This window comes from Maniola jurtina, chromosome 21 (genome assembly GCF_905333055.1).
Source record: "Maniola jurtina chromosome 21, ilManJurt1.1, whole genome shotgun sequence".
Lineage (NCBI taxonomy): Eukaryota > Metazoa > Arthropoda > Insecta > Lepidoptera > Nymphalidae > Maniola > Maniola jurtina.
In genome coordinates this window covers 6,104,455-6,125,467 of record NC_060049.1, presented here as the reverse complement: position 1 = coordinate 6,125,467, position 21,013 = coordinate 6,104,455, and the positions used below count along the sequence as shown (strand labels likewise).

The following is a 21,013-nucleotide window of genomic DNA, read 5'->3' as shown; positions in this document are numbered from 1 at the left end:
GTCTGGCTTTTACCAATTATTAGCCAATGTCAAGTTTGTAGTTATTTGTAACAAGTTAGTTAAACAATACTAGTATGGACCCCGTCTGTGCCGGCGCTCACCGACATACACTCGGCACCCCCTTAGAGCGCTTTCCAGTCAGTTTTAACAAAAAAAACACTCCAAAAAGCCACAACACGCGCGCCAGCAAACGCCACCACAGACGAAGTCCCGCTCGAATATCAGCTTCATTTATCATCATTTAGCTTCATTTGAGGTTGATCATCTGTTCAAACCATAAGACGCAACAGAGATTGTCTCTGTGATGATCGGATGATTGATTGTGTATGATGACGCAGTGTGTTTTTGTTTGCGTATCGTGACCGAAAATCGTGTCGTGCAGTCGTCTATGTAAAACGTTTTATGAGAACATTAGTTTATTATATTTTGACTATTACTTACACTTCATTTAATCTACTGTGATCGTAATACTTACATAATTATGTACCTTTTTGAGTACCTGAGTTGTGTTATTTACCAAATGAGAAAAGGTACATAATTATGTACCTTTTTGAGTACCTACCTGAGTTGTGTTATTTACCAAATGAGAAAAGGTACATAATTATGCACCTTTTTGAGTACCTGAGTTGTGTTATTTACCAAATGAGAAAAGGCAAATAGTGTAACCTACCTATTTTTGCATATAAGTATATCGGAAGATATTTTAATTTTTTATAATAAATTTTGTTAAAGCAATATCATGTAAAGGTAGGGTAAAGAAAATAAAAATACTTTTTTACATTCATAGAATGTTTTACTTTGATTGACTCAACAAGCAATCCTACTAACATTTAATTTCTTCATTTAAATTCCTTTTCCCTGCCATTCTGTATTGTGGATAGTGAACTACTATTTAGAACTAAATAAGTAGGTAATGACGGAGAACTTTGTAACTCCTACTAATTTCACGCACAAGAAAAAAACAATGTGGGAAACGTAAGGCCCGGTAACCACTAAAGTGGAGATGAGCGGATATGTGGTTTAGCAGACCAATCAGATTATCCACAGATGACGTGAAAAATATATTACGTGATTGGTCATAACAAATCTCCGCTCATCTCTTTGTTGAATACCAGGCTTTATGAAATTGTGAGTGAAGTTAGCAAGAGTTGTTAATTTCATCAAAATAGTATTGAGAGGCACTACATACAATAGTTCTGTTCAAAAAGATGCGGAAACTGCACGTAGGTATATATTTTGTTGTAAAAATCTGTCTTACTTTGCAATGAATACCAAGTTTAAAGTGCCCAAACTTTGTTCGTCTTACACTTGTATCGCAATTATCATATTATTAGGAGTTTGCTGACGTTAGAAAACGGTAAAGGCTCATCCATGATACGCTCTTGGCGGGGTGTATGTTATTCTATTTTAGACCGCTCAGCTTTGGTTCTAGTAGTGAGAGTACCAGCGTTAATGCATTTTGTGTGCCATGCAATAATGTGTACGTGTGCACACACAAATATGGCCAACCGGTCTTCGTGAAATAGGGCATCATAAAATAAATCATCCCTCGATATAAACCTACGCGGTTTCCATTGCACAATTTGAACTTTAGTACTCATAAAATATAATAATTGCGATTATTATACTTAATTCGTACAATTTTCTCACAACACAGAATGTAGGTTCACATAAATCGACATTATAATATAATAAATTGGCAAAAACTTAACTTATAAAATTGAATGGCCACAATATCGTACTATACTGGTAAATATTTACAAATATATCACAAATGAGTATATAATAATGCATATAAAATAATATAGTGCTCGAAATACATTTAATATTATCAGTTTTAAATACACTGGGTGTTTGTTTATATTTTGACTAGGGTTTAGGTAATAATTATCATTTAAAACCAGTATTTAAGTAGCATTTAATAAAAGCTGTCCTTTGCCTAAGCGTGTATGATAAATTATTATTATTATAGTAGGTAGGTACATTACAAAAATTGGACAATATGAGTATATATTTATATAACATCGCTAAAACGATGTTAAAGTAAGTAATGCGTACTTTTATTAATCCTATGGCACTATTTTATTTATATATAAAATAGGCATCAACACAAATGCCTGTAAAATATTTATAAAGCATATAGGCAGTGAAAGTTTCATTAAAAATAAGTAAAAATTACATTTCGTATTATGCTTCCATATTACATAAAGTATTATAGTAAAATTTCGTATATTAAACATATTATTAACAATATCATACACGTATATAATATCACATACTTATAAAACTTTTTGATTAGCAAGGATGCTTATTATTTTCTACGTTTGATTCTTGTTTCAGATTTTTCTTAGATCTGAGCACAAATACACTCATTGCTATTGACAAAACGACAACAATAGATCCTATTATCCCTATATAGGCGTATGCAGACAATCCTGTGCTGGATTCAATAGCATTGGCTAGAGTTCTTGATAAATCCCTTGCATATCTTGTCCTCGGTTTTGTTCGGGCGAAATCGATGTTGTCTGAAAAATAAAAGAACAATTTTTACACCAATCCGATCCAAAATTTAAAAGTGTAAATTAAAAAATTATAACACCCCCGACAAGTGAAGGTTACAGTAACTGCTAGAAAAGAGCTTTCAAACGGCTGAACCGATTTTATTGGATTATAGCTAAGAACACTCTCGATCAAGCCACCTTTCAAACAAAAAAAAAACTAAACTAAAATTAAGGCTTAACAGAAGTGAGTAAGAATGTTACAGATAAACTTTAGTGAAGTGATAAGAGGACTTATAATCCTTGCCAAATTCCCCATTAGAATAAAATTATTATAAGACAAATTAATGAAACATGATCTTACCAATATCCGATTGTGAATCATCGTAGTAATCAAAACTTTTCTTGACTAATCTTCTGGACGGGCTTACTTCATTTTCTGCAGGGAATGGTGGCAAGTATGTGGTTGGGGGATTTGTACTGCTGGGAGCGAACGGTTGTGGGCATTTTGGATCCTTAGATCCAGGGTAGCATGAACTGGGTGTTGAAGTAGGGGTTGTTGGTTTTGGACAACGAGGGTCAGAACTGCCTGGGTAGCATCTTGGAGGTTCAGGAGTAGTTGGTTTGGGGCAACGAGGGTCAGAACTGCCTGGGAAGCATTTTGGTGGTTCAGGAGTTGTTCGTTTGGGGCAACGAGGGTCAGAACTGCCTGGGAAGCATTTTGGTGGTTCAGGAGTTGTTGGTTTTGGACAACGAGGGTCAGAACTGCCTGGGTAGCATCTTGGAGGTTCAGGAGTAGTTGGTTTGGGGCAACGAGGGTCAGAACTGCCTGGGAAGCATTTTGGTGGTTCAGGAGTTGTTGGTTTGGGGCAACGAGGGTCAGAACTGCCTGGGAAGCATTTTGGTGGTTCAGGAGTTGTTGGTTTGGGGCAACGAGGGTCAGAACTGCCTGGGTAGCATCTTGGAGGTTCAGGAGTAGTTGGTTTGGGGCAACGAGGGTCAGAACGGCCTGGATAGCATCTTGGTGGTTCAGGGGTTGTTGGTTTTGGGCAACGAGGGTCAGTACTACCAGAGTAGCACCTTAGAGGTTCAGGTGTAGTAGGCCGAGGGCAGCGCGAGTCTGTAGAGCCTGGGAAGCATTTAAATTCAGGTGTTGAGGGAGGTAAATATGTAGGTGGGTTCAAAGTGGTAGGTCTCGTTGGTTGAGGACAACTTGGGTCTGGCGATCCTGGATAGCATGCTGGTTTTGTTGGTGTCGGAGTGGTAGGCTTAGGACACCGAGGGTCAGTGCTGCCAGGGAAACATCTCGGAGGTTTAGGTGTTGTTGGTTTTGGGCATCTTGGGTCTGCGCTTCCAGGGAAGCATCTTGGTGGGGCTGGTGTAGTTGGTTTTGGGCAGCGCAAGTCAGTACTTCCGGGATAGCACCTTGGAGGTTCTGGCGTAGTAGGTTGCGGGCAGCGAGGATCTGTACTACCTGGGAAACAACGCGGAGGAGATGGAGTCGTTGGCTTGGGACAGCGGGGATCTGTGCTACCGGGGAAGCATCTTGGAGGTGCTGGAGTTGTAGGAGCCAGTGTAGTAGGTTTCGGGCAACGCGAATCAGTGCTCCCAGGATAGCATCTTGGTGGGGCTGGTGTAGTTGGTTTTGGACAGCGCAAGTCAGTACTTCCGGGATAACACCTTGGAGCTTCTGTTGTAGTAGGTTGTGGGCAGCGAGGATCTGTACTACCAAGGAAACAACGCGGAGGAGCTGGAGTTGTTGGCTTGGGACAGCGGGGATCTGTACTACCGGGGAAGCATCTTGGAGGTGCTGGAGTGGTAGGCTTCGGGCAGCGAGAGTCTGTGCTGCCAGGGAAGCATTGCGGTGGAGCCGGAGTAGTTGGTTTTGGGCAACGCGTATCTGTACTTCCAGGATAGCATCTAGGAGTTTCTGGAGTCGTGGGCTTAGGACAACGAGGGTCATCACTGCCAGGGAAACACCTTGGTGGTGCAGGCGTAGTAGGCGCTGGGGTCGAAGGTGGCAAGTAAGTAGGTGGGTTCAATGTTGAAGGCCTTGGTGGTTGCGGACAGCTAGGGTCTGGTGAACCTGGGTAACATGCTGGTTTTGTCGGTTTAGGAGTGGTTGGCTTAGGGCACCGAGTATCAGTGCTGCCAGGGAAGCATCGTGGAGGAGCTGGAGTGGTAATTTTTGGACAGCGAGGGTCTGTGCTACCAGGATAGCATCTTGGTGGAGCTGGTGTCGTTGGTCTTGGACAGCGTAGATCAGTACTTCCTGGATAGCACCTTGGAGCTTCTGGTGTAGTAGGTTGCGGGCAGCGAGGATCTCTACTGCCTAGGAAACAACGTGGAGGAGCTGGAGTCGTTGGTTTGGGACAGCGGGGATCTGTGCTACCAGGGAAGCATCTTGGAGGTGCAGGAGTGGTTGGTTTCGGGCAGCGATAATCTGTGCTGCCTGGGAAGCATCTTGGAGGGGCTGGCGTGGTCGGGGTTGGTGTAGTAGATTTAGGACAACGTGGGTCCTTGCTACCAGGATAACATATTGGTGGTGCTGGTGTAGTCGGTTTTGGACAGCGTTGGTCAGTACTACCTGGATAGCACCTAGGAGCTTCCGGCGTGGTAGGTTGCGGGCAGCGAGGATCTTTACTGCCTGGGAAGCAACGTGGAGGAGCTGGAGTTGTTGGCTTGGGGCAGCGGGGATCTGTACTACCGGGGAAGCATCTTGGAGGTGCTGGAGTTGTAGGTCTCGGGCAGCGAGAGTCTGTGCTGCCTGGATAGCATCGTGGGGGTTCCGGAGTTGTTGGTCTGGGGCAACGAGAGTCTGTGCTGCCAGGGAAGCATCGTGGAGGTTCCGGAGTTGTTGGCCTTGGGCAGCGAGAGTCTGTGCTGCCAGGGAAGCATCGAGGTGGTTCCGGAGTTGTTGGTCTTGGGCAACGAGAGTCTGTGCTGCCTGGATAGCATCGTGGGGGTTCCTGAGTTGTTGGTCTGGGGCAACGAGAGTCTGTGCTGCCAGGGAAGCATCGTGGAGGTTCCGGAGTTGTTGGCCTTGGGCAGCGAGAGTCTGTGCTGCCAGGGAAGCATCGAGGTGGTTCCGGAGTTGTTGGTCTCGGGCAACGAGAGTCTGTGCTGCCTGGGAAGCATCTTGGCGCTTCTGGAGTCGTGAGCTTGGGACAACGAGGGTCATCGCTGCCAGGGAAACACCTTGGTGGTGCAGGCGTAGTAGGCGCCAGGGTGGAGGGTGGCAAGTAAGTAGGTGGGTTCAATGTTGAAGGCCGTGGTGGTTGTGGACAGCTAGGATTAGGTGATCCTGGATAACATGCTGGTGTTGTCGGTTTTGGAGTAGTTGGCTTAGGACACCGAGGATCAGTGCTGCCAAAGAAGCATCGTGGAGGAGCCGGAGTTGTGGGTCTTGGGCAGCGGGAGTCTGTGCTACCAGGGAAGCATTTGGGAGGTTCAGGTGTTGTAGGTTTAGGGCATCGCAAGTCAGTGCTGCCAGGGAAACACCGTGGAGGTTCCGGAGTTGTGGGTCTCGGGCAACGGGGATCTGTGCTGCCAGGGAAGCATCGTGGAGGTTCCGGAGTTGTTGGCCTCGGGCAGCGAGAGTCTGTGCTGCCTGGATAGCATCGTGGGGGTTCCGGAGTTGTGGGTCTCGGGCAGCGAGAGTCTGTGCTGCCTGGGAAGCATCTTGGAGGAGCTGGAGTAGTTGGCCTCGGGCAGCGAGAGTCTGTGCTACCTGGGAAGCATCGAGGTGGTTCCAGAGTTGTGGGTCTCGGGCACCGAGAGTCTGTGCTGCCAGGGAAGCATCGTGGAGGTTCCGGAGTTGTTGGCCTCGGGCAGCGAGAGTCTGTGCTGCCTGGGAAGCATCTTGGAGGGGCTGGCGTGGTCGGGGCTGGTGTGGTAGGCTTAGGACAGCGTGAGTCCGTGCTACCAGGATAGCATCTTGGTGGGGCTGGTGTAGTTGGTTTGGGACAACGTAGGTCAGTACTACCTGGATAGCACCTTGGAGCTTCTGGCGTAGTAGGTTGCGGGCAGCGAGAATCTGTACTGCCTGGGAAGCATCGTGGAGGTGCTGGAGTTGTAGGCTTGGGGCAGCGGGGATCTGTGCTACCGGGGAAACATCTTGGAGGTGCTGGAGTGGTAGGTTTTGGGCAGCGATAATCTGTGCTACCAGGGAAACATCTCGGTGGCTCAGGTGTTGTAGGAGCTGGTGTAGTAGGTTTTGGACAGCGAAGATCAGTGCTGCCGGGGAAGCATTGCGGAGGAGCCGGTGTAGTAGGTTTTGGGCAACGCACGTCTGTACTTCCAGGATAGCACCTAGGGGCTTCTGGCGTCGTGAGCTTGGGACAACGAGGGTCATCACTGCCAGGGAAACACTTTGGTGGTGCAGGCGTAGTAGGCGCTGGGGTTGAGGGTGGCAAATAAGTAGGTGGGTTCAATGTTGAAGGCCGTGGTGGTTGTGGACAGCTAGGGTCTGGTGACCCTGGGTAACATACTGGTTTTGTCGGTCTCGGAGTCGTTGGCTTAGGGCACCGAGAGTCAGTGCTGCCAGGGAAGCATCGTGGAGGTTCAGGAGTGGTAAGTTTTGGGCAACGGGGATCTGTGCTTCCAGGGAAGCATCGTGGAGGTTCTGGAGTTGTGGGTCTCGGGCAGCGAGAGTCTGTGCTGCCTGGATAGCATCGTGGGGGTTCCGGAGTTGTGGGTCTCGGGCAGCGAGAGTCTGTGCTGCCTGGGAAGCATCTTGGAGGGGCTGGAGTAGTTGGCCTCGGGCAGCGAGAGTCTGTGCTACCTGGGAAGCATCGAGGTGGTTCCGGAGTTGTGGGTCTCGGGCAGCGAGAGTCTGTGCTGCCAGGGAAGCATCGTGGAGGTTCCGGAGTTGTTGGCCTCGGGCAGCGAGAGTCTGTGCTGCCTGGGAAGCATCTTGGAGGGGCTGGCGTGGTCGGGGCTGGTGTGGTAGGCTTAGGACAGCGTGAGTCCGTGCTACCAGGATAGCATCTTGGTGGGGCTGGTGTAGTTGGTTTGGGACAACGTAGATCAGTACTACCTGGATAGCACCTTGGAGCTTCTGGCGTAGTAGGTTGCGGGCAGCGAGAATCTGTACTGCCTGGGAAGCATCGTGGAGGTGCTGGAGTTGTAGGCTTGGGGCAGCGGGGATCTGTGCTACCGGAGAAACATCTTGGAGGTGCTGGAGTGGTAGGTTTAGGGCAGCGATAATCTGTGCTACCAGGGAAACATCTCGGTGGCTCAGGTGTTGTAGGAGCTGGTGTAGTAGGTTTTGGACAGCGAAGATCAGTGCTGCCGGGGAAGCATTGCGGAGGAGCCGGTGTAGTAGGTTTTGGGCAACGTACGTCTGTACTTCCGGGATAGCACCTAGGGGCTTCTGGAGTTGTGAACTTGGGACAACGAGGGTCATCACTGCCAGGGAAACACTTCGGTGGTGCAGGTGTAGTAGGCGTCGGGGTTGAGGGCGGCAAGTAAGTAGGTGGGTTCAATGTTGAAGGCCGTGGTGGTTGAGGACAGCTAGGGTCTGGTGATCCTGGGTAACAAGCTGGTTTTGTTGGTTTCGGAGTGGTTGGCTTAGGACACCGAGGATCAGTGCTACCAGGGAAGCATCGCGGAGGTTCCGGAGTGGTAGGTTTCGGACAACGGGAGTCTGTGCTACCAGGGAAGCATCGCGGAGGTTCCGGAGTGGTAGGTTTCGGACAACGGGAATCTGTGCTACCAGGGAAGCAACGTGGAGGTTCCGGAGTGGTAGGTTTGGGACAACGAGAGTCTGTGCTACCAGGGAAGCATCGCGGTGGTTCAGGAGTGGTAATTTTTGGGCAACGGGGATCTGTGCTGCCTGGGAAGCATCGTGGTGGTTCCGGAGTTGTGGGTCTCGGGCAGCGAGAGTCTGTACTGCCTGGGAAGCATCGCGGTGGTTCAGGAGTGGTAATTTTTGGGCAACGGGGATCTGTGCTGCCTGGGAAGCATCGCGGAGGTTCCGGAGTGGTAGGTTTCGGACAACGGGAGTCTGTGCTACCAGGGAAGCATCGGGGAGGTTCCGGAGTGGTAGGTTTTGGACAACGGGAGTCTGTGCTACCAGGAAAGCATCGCGGAGGTTCTGGAGTGGTAGGTCTCGGACAACGGGAGTCTGTGCTACCAGGGAAGCATCGTGGAGGTTCCGGAGTGGTAGGCTTCGGGCAGCGAGGGTCTGTGCTACCAGGGAAACATTTAGGTGGCGCAGGTGTGGTAGGTTGAGGGCATCTTTCATCTGTGGAACCTGCAAAACATTTGGGTTCTGGTGTTGAGGGTGGCAAATACGTGGGTGGATTCAATGTGGTTGGCCGTGGTGGTTGAGGGCAACTTGGGTCTGGTGATCCTGGGTAGCATGCTGGTCTGGTTGGAGTTGGTGTTGGCTTTGGACATCTATCATCAGTGCTACCGGGGAAGCATTGTGGAGGTTCTGGAGTTGTGGGTCTCGGGCAGCGAGAGTCTGTGCTGCCTGGGAAGCATCGCGGTGGTTCAGGAGTGTTAATTTTTGGGCAACGGGGATCTGTGCTGCCTGGGAAGCATCGTGGTTGTTCCGGAGTTGTGGGTCTCGGGCAGCGAGAGTCTGTGCTGCCTGGGTAGCATCGTGGTGGTTCCGGAGTTGTGGGTCTCGGGCAGCGAGAGTCTGTACTGCCTGGGAAGCATCGCGGTGGTTCAGGAGTGGTAATTTTTGGGCAACGGGGATCTGTGCTGCCTGGGAAGCATCGTGGTGGTTCCGGAGTTGTGGGTCTCGGGCAGCGAGAGTCTGTGCTGCCTGGGTAGCATCGTGGTGGTTCCGGAGTTGTGGGTCTCGGGCAGCGAGAGTCTGTGCTGCCTGGGAAGCATCGCGGTGGTTCAGGAGTGGTAATTTTTGGGCAACGGGGATCTGTGCTGCCTGGGAAGCATCTTGGTGGTTCCGGAGTTGTGGGTTTCGGGCAGCGAGAGTCTGTGCTGCCTGGGTAGCATCGTGGTGGTTCCGGAGTTGTGGGTCTCGGGCAGCGAGAGTCTGTGCTGCCTGGGAAGCATCGCGGTGGTTCAGGAGTGGTAATTTTTGGGCAACGGGGATCTGTGCTGCCTGGGAAGCATCGTGGTGGTTCCGGAGTTGTGGGTTTCGGGCAGCGCGAGTCTGTGCTGCCTGGGTAGCATCGTGGTGGTTCCGGAGTTGTGGGTCTCGGGCAGCGAGAGTCTGTGCTGCCTGGGAAGCATCGCGGTGGTTCAGGAGTGCTAATTTTTGGGCAACGGGGATCTGTGCTGCCTGGGAAGCATCGTGGTGGTTCCGGAGTTGTGGGTCTCGGGCAGCGAGAATCTGTGCTGCCTGGGAAGCATCGCGGTGGTTCAGGAGTGGTAATTTTTGGGCAACGGGGATCTGTGCTGCCTGGGAAGCATCGTGGTGGTTCCGGAGTTGTGGGTCTCGGGCAGCGAGAGTCTGTGCTGCCTGGGAAGCATCGCGGTGGTTCAGGAGTGGTAATTTTTGGGCAACGAGGATCTGTGCTGCCTGGGAAGCATCGTGGTGGTTCCGGAGTTGTGGGTCTCGGGCAGCGAGAGTCTGTGCTGCCTGGGAAGCATCGCGGTGGTTCAGGAGTGGTAATTTTTGGGCAACGAGGATCTGTGCTGCCTGGGAAGCATCGTGGTGGTTCCGGAGTTGTGGGTCTCGGGCAGCGAGAGTCTGTGCTGCCTGGGAAGCATCGCGGTGGTTCAGGAGTGGTAATTTTTGGGCAACGAGGATCTGTGCTGCCTGGGAAGCATCGTGGTGGTTCCGGAGTTGTGGGTCTCGGGCAGCGAGAGTCTGTGCTGCCTGGGAAGCATCGCGGTGGTTCAGGAGTGGTAATTTTTGGGCAACGGGGATCTGTGCTGCCTGGGAAGCATCGTGGTGGTTCCGGAGTTGTGGGTCTCGGGCAGCGAGAGTCTGTGCTGCCTGGGAAGCATCGCGGTGGTTCAGGAGTGGTAATTTTTGGGCAACGAGGATCTGTGCTGCCTGGGAAGCATCGTGGTGGTTCCGGAGTTGTGGGTCTCGGGCAGCGAGAGTCTGTGCTGCCTGGGAAGCATCGCGGTGGTTCAGGAGTGGTAATTTTTGGGCAACGAGGATCTGTGCTGCCTGGGAAGCATCGTGGTGGTTCCGGAGTTGTGGGTCTCGGGCAGCGAGAGTCTGTGCTGCCTGGGTAGCATCGTGGAGGTTCCGTAGTTGTGGTAATTTCTTTAATCACGCCAGTGCAGCTTGAGTCACAGCTGCTTGTGCAAAGCTGAAAACACGGGAGAGCATCGGTTTAGTTAACTTCTTTTGAAGAAAGAATCTTCTGATGGAGTCGCGTAATCTAATAATTTAGATTTAGAGACCTAACACACTGGAGCACAATGGCAACGTCACTTGCTACGTTGATGATTGAGATCAACTTACCTCAACATTACAAGTCAAGTACACTTGGTCTGTCTCGGGGAACCTGAAGGCGCTTACTTTGCTGTAAGCTATCAACGTAGCTCCACTCTTTCCTGTATTTGTGGACTTCTGCCATACGTCGATGAATTTCTTTTTCCTGAAATAATATAACGTTGAAAACTAAAACCCGACTATCGTTTTTAAATACTACCACGGAGAAACGTTTTTTCTTTATCCATAGTTCCATACTTTAATATTATAAATGCGAAATTGTGTTTCTATCTGTCTGTCAGTCTGCTATCTTTTTACGGCCCAACAGTTTAACCGAGTTCGATAAAAGGTGTTAAGTTAGCTTACATCCCAGGGAAGCACATAGGCTACTTTTATCCCAGAAAATCAAAGAGTTCCCACGGGATTCATAAAGGCTCATCCATTTAACCGATTTATATGGGTACGTACAGAGTTAGCTTGCATCCCGGAAACTGACATAGGCAACTTTTTATCCCGGAAAATCAATTGGGAAGGCGGAGGGCGGTTGGTGCATGTCGCATGCTGCATTTTATACAATACAAGTCAAATTTGCCTTGTTCAGCGGATTATAGCAAATGAAGCTTTTGATTCTTTGTATATAAATCTCTAAAAAATAAAGGAAAAAAATCTCAGAAGCATCGTTTCGATATTTTGGTGTAGACTTACTTAGGACATCCTTCTTTATCCGTCAGTTGGATCTTGTTCGTTTGAGGACTGTCATAGTTCTCATTGTCGTATGCCCAACAATCGTGGATTTTCAGATTGAACTGGTTCCTGATGTCTTTCAAGTAAATCAAGATGGTGAGGTACTCGCCGATCTTAATGGAACTTTCCAAAGGAGTAGTCTGTAATTTTTAATAATAAAAGTAAATTAGAAATTAGAACAGTTTTAATAAAACAAAACAGGATTTGCAACCCATGCTTTAAAGAAATTGAAATGCGCGAAAAGGACGATTGAGCGATCTTTGGTGATGCTGTACCTTGTGTGGGATGTAGACTGTGTCTGGTAATTTCACAGTTACTTAATTAAACATGTAAACCCAACTAAGTAAATAATATTGTGTTATTTGTCCGTCCGTTCAACGGAGAATGGTCGCACGCGCGTCACGCAGAGAGGCTTTGCTCCCCGCACCCCTGCCACCTTGCACGCCTTGGTTTAGTGCAGGGGCACTAACCAATCGTCCATTTCGATTGGTGGCGCTAAGTTTGCACCTCGTTGGAATGCGGCACCTCTCCCACTTACCCGCTCACCTCCCCGCGGTCGTCTTGTCGCGTCAGTACGGTTCGCATACCGTACCTAAACTTCAGTGTGACGTAATTGACGCGAGGTGCAAACTTAGCTTGACCGAGTAGTTTTAAAGAAACATCGTTTGACCACATCATTCAATTACAGAGGCCCGACTGTACTCGGAACGGAGATCCCAGCCCGAAACTGTATTATTGTTAGTTATTATCATAATAAAAAACCGGTCAAGTGCGAGTTGGACTCGCACACGAAGGGTTCTGTACCATTGTACAAAATAATACAGTTACTACTTTTACTTTTTAATTTTTGAAATTTTTATTATGTGTTTCTCTGTGAAAATCGCAACTCTCTACCTGTTACGGTTCATGAGTTACAGCGCGCTGACAGATAGACGGATGGAGACAGCGCAATCTTAATTATAGGGTCCCGTTGGCACCCTTCGGGTACGGAACCCTAAAAATTACCTCTTAATTAAATATTATGTTACTTTTTATCTAGGCAGTTTAAAAGAATTGGTTGCAAATATACTATGCTCTTATTACGAAAATCTATCGAGAAAACTTACATTAGGGAAAACTCCCTTCTGAATGTCCATCCAGCACTCCACGCCACCAGCTGGTCCCTGTACGGCCACAACATCAAGCATGTCCACCATGAATGGCTTCAGCTTCAATATATGCGTCTGCTCTTGTCTCTTGCCACCCACGGACACTTCCAAGGCCGTGCTTGCACAGGAGACCTGAAAAATATGAGTGATTTGGATGTAATTTCTCATTAATAAACCTACTATGCCCAATACTATACCTAAACCTACCTAAGCAAAATCTCTGATGACATACAATAGAACACCACACTAAAGTTAAGTTTTCTTGGCATCTCAATTAAATTAGACACGCAGGAATTGGTCGTAATAAAATTTAATTTAGAATTATATCAACCATAAGGTTACAAAGGACAAGCACTCCACCCCACATACATTTATTTATTATTTTATATTTAGTTTTGAACTCTACATAGTTCAAAACTAAAGGATTCCCTCCATGTTATCATTTTTTTTGTGCTTCGTATTGTATTCATTACTAAATACTTAAGCCTTTTTTCATCGGTAGATAAATTAATATTCTCAGCGCTCGCTTTCCTTGAAACATCTTAGGGCATTTGGAATACCACCATCAAGTCATCAACAATATTGTCGATGATTGGTCGCCGATGGTTGGAATGGAAATCATTGCAGTACAGTCCAGAACTACAACTTTTCAATGGTAGGTTTTCGAAATGAATACCTATTGTGCCGAGTGTTACGAGTAAAATAGTATTTCTCAGTGAAATATTATATTATAAGTATAAAAACAATTTACTTTCCTAGCCAAATCGCTCGCAACCTGTCATCCGTTTGGTTATAATGTAGGACATAGTCTCAGACATTGCAGAGCGGTCTGAAAATGCCGCTATTCAGCAGATTTCGGAACGAGTGCCAGGACTGAGTACTTCTCAGGGAAATATGCAAAAACAGTTTACCTTCCTAGCGAAATCATAAGATCCTTGCACCAGGTCGTCCGCTTGGAAGACGAGCACATTGTCGATGGTACCACAGGCATTGCAGAGCGGTCTTGAACCACAGCCATTCAGCGGTACTCGGAAAGAGTATCGAGACTGGCTGCCTCCCAGTGAAACGTACCTGAAAAAATTAATTAGTAAAAGTACCTAACAAAATTGTTGCGTTCAACATAAAATGTGCCTGATACGCCCTCTCTCTTCCTTCCTGAGTATAGCGGACGTATATACGTCATGATAATTGTATTAAAGTGTGTTCAATACAAAAGGTGCTTTATTTAAAAATAGGACATGTTATCGGCAAGCTGCCAGAATCCTCGTATGGTGAATGCAGTCTAATCTGCAAATTGGTCCTTCGAACCGGATATGAACCAGCGACCTATGGTTATACTAACCTTACTAATGATAACCTTATTTATTAATGATATAATAAAAACGTTTTTAGACGTTTTGTTCCAATAGTACAAAGTGCTATTGTGTAGTTAAATGTATATAATATCAACGAATGGTGAATGAACTAACAAAATTAATTTCCTTGAAGAAAAAGTTCCATATACCTAATTAGATTCTGCTAAAACAGAACTTTTCGTGAAAATATAGCAGTAAATGAAAATATCAGTTTTTAAACAAGCTTATAAAAAGGCAGAAGACAAAAGTTCTGATCCAGAAGTTAATTAATAATACATTATATGTGCCTATTGATCTCATATTTTGTGTATATTTTGTATAATAAATTATAGGTGCCTATTGATCTCATATTTTGTGATGGCTTTGAATAGATTCTACGCTTTCTATCTGTTCTACTTTAAAGCAAATCTATTCATTTGCCAATTTAAGAGAGCAATAAGCTTTATGCTTAAAAAGTCTCATTTTATCTTAATGGTAACTGAATATGTAATTTCTTACTTGCACTTAGGGTCGTTCAAGTAACCCTTGCTGTAGATAATCCCATCGAAAATATCGGGAAATTCCACAGTGACTTGGATGAAGTCTGCCGAACACTGTACATCTATGTCAGGGGAGAGTGGGGACTCGGCGGCCCTGTACCCCCTCACGAAGGTGACCCCGGCCTCCTCGCTTGCGTCGTCGAAAAACAGGGCATTTTCACCTCCTAATTGGAGATTCAACTCAGCTGCTGTGAGCGTTTGAACATCTGGTTCAGCTGTAACGAGCGACAGCTGCAAAAAAACGAGTTAATTTATTTAAGTATTGTATTTAATAAATACTTAAACTAACAAGTGTAAATAAAAAATTTATAGCACCCCTGACAAGGTTACAGTAACTAGAAAAGAACTGATAATTTTCAAACGGCTGAACCGATTTCCTTGAATTATAGCTAAGAACACTTTTGATTAAGCCACCTTTCAAACAAAAAAAAGTAAATTAAAATCGGTTCGTTAGTTTAGGCGCTACGATGCCACAGACAGATACGCAGATACACAGATACACACGTCAAACTTATAACACCCCTCTTTTTTGGTCGGGGGTTAATAAATATACAGGTTCCCGGCTGTATTCGCTGCCCCTTAACAGAGGTCTGTCTGGGCCGCGGCCCAAGCAGCACGCAGCCTCAACCACGCCACGTCGCGAGCAGAGTCTGTGAAAAAGGACCCAGGACGGGTACGAAACTAGTCGGAGTTCCGTGGACTTACCACGTGTGTACAGCCGGGAACTTGTATATTATATAAATCACCCACGATAGTTTAAATGCCAAAATATCCTTAACTTATATTATTTATCATGCTTGCATGTATGTCGGCAAGCCCGAGTTTATTGGGTATTTTACCATAGATTTATTAAGTACTAGTACCTAATTTTGGTCCATCTAAGGAAGATCTAAGGGTTTACCGTACTTTTGATATGACAATTGAAACCTAGAGCAAATATGATGATTGCGTTCTACAAGTGTAAATAAAAATGTATAACACCCCCGACGAGTGTAGGTTACAGTAACTAGAAAAGAGCTGATAACTTTCAAACGGCTGAACCGATTTTCTTGGATTATAGCTAAGAACACTCTCGATCAAGCCACCTTTCAAACATAAAAAACTAAATTAAAATCGGTTCATTAGTTTAGGAGCTACGATGCCATAGACAGATACCCAGATACACACGTCAAACATATAACACCCCTCTTTTTGGGTCGGGGGTTAAAAAATGTATGCATTTGACTTGGCAGTGGCACTCACCAATCACCTAATTCACATGACTCAATAACCCTCAAACCACTAGATTATACAATAATAATTAAAAAAATGTACACTATCAATAGATCTCCATTATTCTAAAATTACACATGTATCCAGTAAACTGCCACAGTTATGAGATTTATTGTTGTAATGCCGGCCACGTCGTTATCAACTCATATCTGTGGGATTATTGTTGGAGTCGAACAATGCAAATTTTTTCCATCTCACGCATTATTTCGCCTTATTACCAGCGATTCGGCGTTGAGAAATATATGCGGCTATGCGCTGTATTGTTTTGCGATATGATTTTTTAAATATTCCACTTATGTATCAATTTTGTATGGCGCTACCGGATATATCGTATACGAACCGTGAAGTTCTATTATTATCATGTAATTTAACTCGGCAAACGTTAGCGAGTAATTTAACGAGCATTACTCTTTATCTTCTGTAAGTTATAAGCTACCTACTAATGGTAGTAGTAGTAGGTTAACTATGGAGTTAACCTACATTGTGTATCCACACCATTAAGCTGAGTTCGGGCCTTTTCGTTGGCACAACATATAGTAGTACCACAACACTATGTTTAAGTTAAGTTAGTTTTTAAGTTTTATATTTTATATTTTAAGTTTTATATTTTAAGCGTGTTTTGTATTACCTGTATGTTGATCCAATGAATAAATTTAATTCTATTCTATTCTATTCTACTCGGTAGAGTCAGTGCTCTTATAGTACTTAGTACCTATTCACTTATAGAATGACGCCCCCATTTCATTCGCGTCGATTTAGATTTTTATCCCATGGGAACTCTTTGATTTTCCAGGATAAAAAGTAACCATGTAGCCATGTAGGTACCTCTCCAGGATGCAAGCTACCTCTGCATTAATAAGATGATGCGAGACGCCTGGGACTTTATCCACGTGAACTTAGGTTTTTCAAAATCCCAGGGGAACTCTTTGATTTTCCGGGGCAAAAGAAATGTGTCAATGCTTAAGTTTATAATCAGTATAGGTTTGAAGTACTAAATTAGATTATACGGGAGGCTTCAGAGTAGGTACTACTTTACTGGATTTCACTTTGCTTCTGTATTATTTTTATTTTTTCGCTATATTTTTCTATTTATATGTAAAGTATTTTTATTATGGCTCAAGAATATAATAATTGTATTCGTGCTCGTTAGTCAATGGGTTCCCATATAAAATTACATAAGGCTTAACTCATAGCATAGACTAACAATATTAGGCAATTTTATGGTGTTACATCCGCGGGATTTATCCACAATACGGTGAGATTGAATAATAAAGTGTTGACCTCTGACTTTGCGCTTAAAATTGAGTAACTTATACTTAACTAGCTTTTGCCTACGACTTCGTCCTCGTGGACTACAATTTTAATCCAACCCCTAAAGGGATGAATTTTCAATAATCCTTTCTTACTGGGTGTTAATGTCATAAGAGCTACTTGCATGCTTTTCAGCCCAATTCATCTAGTAATTTGAACTGTGTGTTGATAGGTTGATAAATCAGTCAGTCAGTCCTTTTAGCCCTTTTCCTTTTATGTATTTAGATAGATAGTGCCAAAATATTTGATAGATTATGTTTATATTCTTCTGAGCTTTTACAGATTCTGTGCAAATTATACTGCTGGGCTAGCATAACCGACACGAAATTAGATTCGAGTGTCAGCCTTTTATTGTAATGTCGTCCGGTTGGAGCACCAACTTACTACTGAGCGTAGGTGAGAGGCATTAGCACAGCAGCTAATGGACGTCTCTCGGTCAAGGCAAGAGCGCATCCCTCGATTTTATTAATTAAGGTACTAAGGCTTTATTTCGGTGCAGGTCAAATTTATCAGCCATGGACCGCTTGGTCAACTTACGTGATGTGAACAGTATGGGAACATATTTTTCAAAAAAACTCAAAACTCATAATCATTTATTCAAAGTAGGTACTAAATTGTACACCTTTTGATAGTTAGAATTATTGTTTTTGTAAGATGATATTATAGTGGTGATAATTAATTACCTAAAGTTAAAATTAAAGCTACGAAGGTTCCAAACGCGCCCGAGTTATTTTTTTGCCATATTTTGTTATACATTACCTGCACGAGTGCAATCAGTGCCGCTATGCGCATGACAGTCGCTTCATGGGGCCCTGTAAACAAACGAAAAATAAGCTTAATTTTTGAAAACAATTATAAATTATCACTTAAATATTATGTGCCTTTATTTAGGTGGTGTAAAAACATATTTATCTAATTGAAAAAGAATATTTTTTTAATTTAGAAAAAAATGTAGTTTTTCCTTGTTTTGATAAAATATAATCAATCAGCTATAATATTGGGTATTGTTCTAGATAATTAACATTTTATGACATGAATGGGATTTCATAGATGGCACCTTTTATGTTTATAGGTAGGATGTCCTATAAAAAATTAATGAAATTAATCACACGCAGTAAAATATCTCATAGTTAGGTTCAAGGTCTTTGAGAACTTATGAGAGCACTAATTACAATTCATAGTAATCTCGTACTTATAGCTAATAGCGGTGTTAATAAATTTAAATAAGTAAGCAAAATTATTCTACACTTAGGTACAGTAGCTTGAAAAAATAAATAGTGCTTTAAGCATATATGAGTTTATAATAAAGAAATAACAATAATACAGGATGACAGCGCCAAGTGATAAAATAACCTTAATAAAGACCCAAACATTCGACATATTAGTGTCAAGAGTCGTCTTCAATAGAAGCATGTGCATTTCGTAACGTTGCAAAAGACGTGATTTGTCACGACTCAGCGAATAAGTAAATGCCGTTTTATTTCCATCAGTTGACAGGTCAATGTAACAAAGTTGGAAGGGCCATAGGTAGCGTAAATAAATCGTGCAGGCCGATGATTTTTATCGGCCGTAAGTTTCGCTTGATAATGTCAGGCGCTTTATGTACGCCAATGACAACGAATAGCGCTTGCGCTTATCGCCCAAAGGGAGTGTAGGTATTTATTGTAGAAAAGAATAAAAGAATGCGCATTTTTAACCACCGACCCAAAAAGAGGGGTGTTATAAGTTTGACGTGTGTACCTGTGTATCTGTCTGTGGCCTCGTAGCTTCTAAACTAATGAACCGATTTTAATTTAGTTTTGTTTTGGTTTGAAAGGTTGAGCCGATCGAGAGTGTTCTTAGCTATAATCCAAGAAAATCGGTTCAGCCGTTTGAAAGTTATCAGCTCTTTTCTAGTTATGTAACCTTCACTTGTCGGGGGTGCTATAAATTTTTAATTTACACTTGTTTAAAAGTTTTTTAGGTTCTTTCAAGAATCTGGGGTTCATGGGCAATCTTAGAAATTAGTCAACGTCTCACAAAGAACCAAGTTCACAAAATAAAGGAAATAATTTTAGTCTGGTAAATCGTGCATCGCGGTGAACCGGCAAAGCCGTGCCGCCAAGCGATAGCGTTCCGATACGATGTCATGTAAAAACCAAAGGGGTGTGGGCTTAATCTGAAGGTTCAATAAAAATTGCCATACCCTTTCCAGGTTAGCCCGCTTCCATCTTAGACTGCATCATCATTTTACGGTGCGGTAGTTTACTTTATTCAGTAAAGAAAAAATCGTAAACCAGTAGGTTCCTAATAGATTTCAATCAGATAATAGGTATTCTATCTTAAACTTAAATAACAAAAAACTCCAAAAAAGAATCCCGTCCTTTCATGCAAATGCTTCGTAAATTAACAAACAATAGGGTCTGTATGTACAAATAGATATTTGTGACTAAATACTAGACATACACGGAAACAACCCGGGATCACGCCGCCTGACCTCACGAATCTTCGACGGTCTTACAATTAAAGCATTCGTGACCCGACATTTTAAGACAAAATATGCCCATCTTCGTTTTTTAAATGCTTCACGTGCATAAAAAAAACATGGTTTATGACTGCATATCGATGGCGGATATAAAATACGCTTAATTGATCGTTAAAGGTTACTTTTGAAATCACTAATTTAGATATCATTGAGAGCTAGATGTTGCCCGAGACTTCGTGGATTTAGTTTTTTTTTAATGCCGTGGGGACTTTGATTTTCCTGGATAAAAGTAGCCTATGCCCGTTACGAGGATACAAGGTAACTCTGTACCATACAGATGATTCTCGTGACTTTTTCTATGTGGATAAAGTTCTCTTAACAGTCTCGTGGAAACACTTTTATTTCCCGGAATTAAAAGTAGCCTATGTGCTTTCATCATCAAAAACGGTTAAAAGTGCCCACGCACTCGAACTGAACTGCAGCTGAACAGCGCGTCGCGGCAGCGCCCCGTACGATATTATACGCGACGCGCGGCAGTGACGTACGCGGAGAGAATATCGTGCGGGGCGCTGCCGCGACGCGCAGTTCAGTTGCGGTTCAGTTCAAGTGCGTGGGCACCTTAAGGCGGTAACGGTTAATTGAAATGCTTAACGGTGTAACTCTTATCTCTTCTGGAGTTAACGCCATAAAAAGAGGAGCGTTCACTAAACTTAGTGCAGCGCTGTGCGAGTTGAATTGCACTTTAATTGCGTTAAGTAACAAAATTAGCTGTTTTTATTTAAACGTGCGGAGGGAACCTTCTGTACCTGGAAGGTAGGTATTAGAACTCTGTGTTTAAAGTGTGTTTACTTGTTCGCTGCTCCAAATGCAGCAATTCAGCTATAGGGTGCAATTCGGTGAATAGTAACATAATTGATTATTGTCATTGTCACTAGAATGAACATGATCAGTTATGAGCTATACACAGAGAACAATAATAGTCTTTTTCCCATGTTTTTGTTTGCGTTTGTATGTTTGGAGACAATGCGAATTCCTAATCCGCTAATGCGGTATTGTTATATATTAATTAGCATTATTAATTAGCAGATACATGCTAAAATTGGGAAATTTTTGTTTACTGAAAGATTCTTATTTGGGCGGTAATCTGGCTTTGGCGCAATTCAGAGAGGCAACAGCGCCATTGCCTTTGGCACTCTACCTAACCCTGATAGACCGTGTATATTTTTTGTAAATAAAAATATCAAATTAATTATTCATTAAAAAAAAAAAAAGAAAGTTTATTAAGTCGAGGTTATTATTCAATTGACGAAATTC

At 44.2% G+C, this 21,013-nt stretch overlaps 1 protein-coding gene across 1 annotated transcript in view; it reads right to left on the bottom strand.

Annotated features, from left to right (window-relative positions):
• Positions 1-857: 857 nt before the first annotated feature.
• LOC123876222 (mucin-2) overlaps positions 858-21,013 on the bottom strand; it is a 73,109-nt gene continuing 52,953 nt past the window's right edge. Inside the window, exons 2-10 of the mRNA XM_045922404.1 lie at positions 17,995-18,047; positions 14,612-14,883; positions 13,670-13,829; positions 12,717-12,890; positions 11,572-11,750; positions 10,897-11,032; positions 7,717-10,741; positions 2,863-7,401; positions 858-2,525 (exon numbers count right to left, since the gene is read on the bottom strand). Coding sequence (XP_045778360.1) covers positions 2,296-2,525; positions 2,863-7,401; positions 7,717-10,741; positions 10,897-11,032; positions 11,572-11,750; positions 12,717-12,890; positions 13,670-13,829; positions 14,612-14,883; positions 17,995-18,027 — 8,748 coding nt within the window. The 5' untranslated portion in view covers positions 18,028-18,047 and the 3' untranslated portion in view covers positions 858-2,295. The remainder of the gene's footprint in view (positions 2,526-2,862; positions 7,402-7,716; positions 10,742-10,896; positions 11,033-11,571; positions 11,751-12,716; positions 12,891-13,669; positions 13,830-14,611; positions 14,884-17,994; positions 18,048-21,013) is intronic.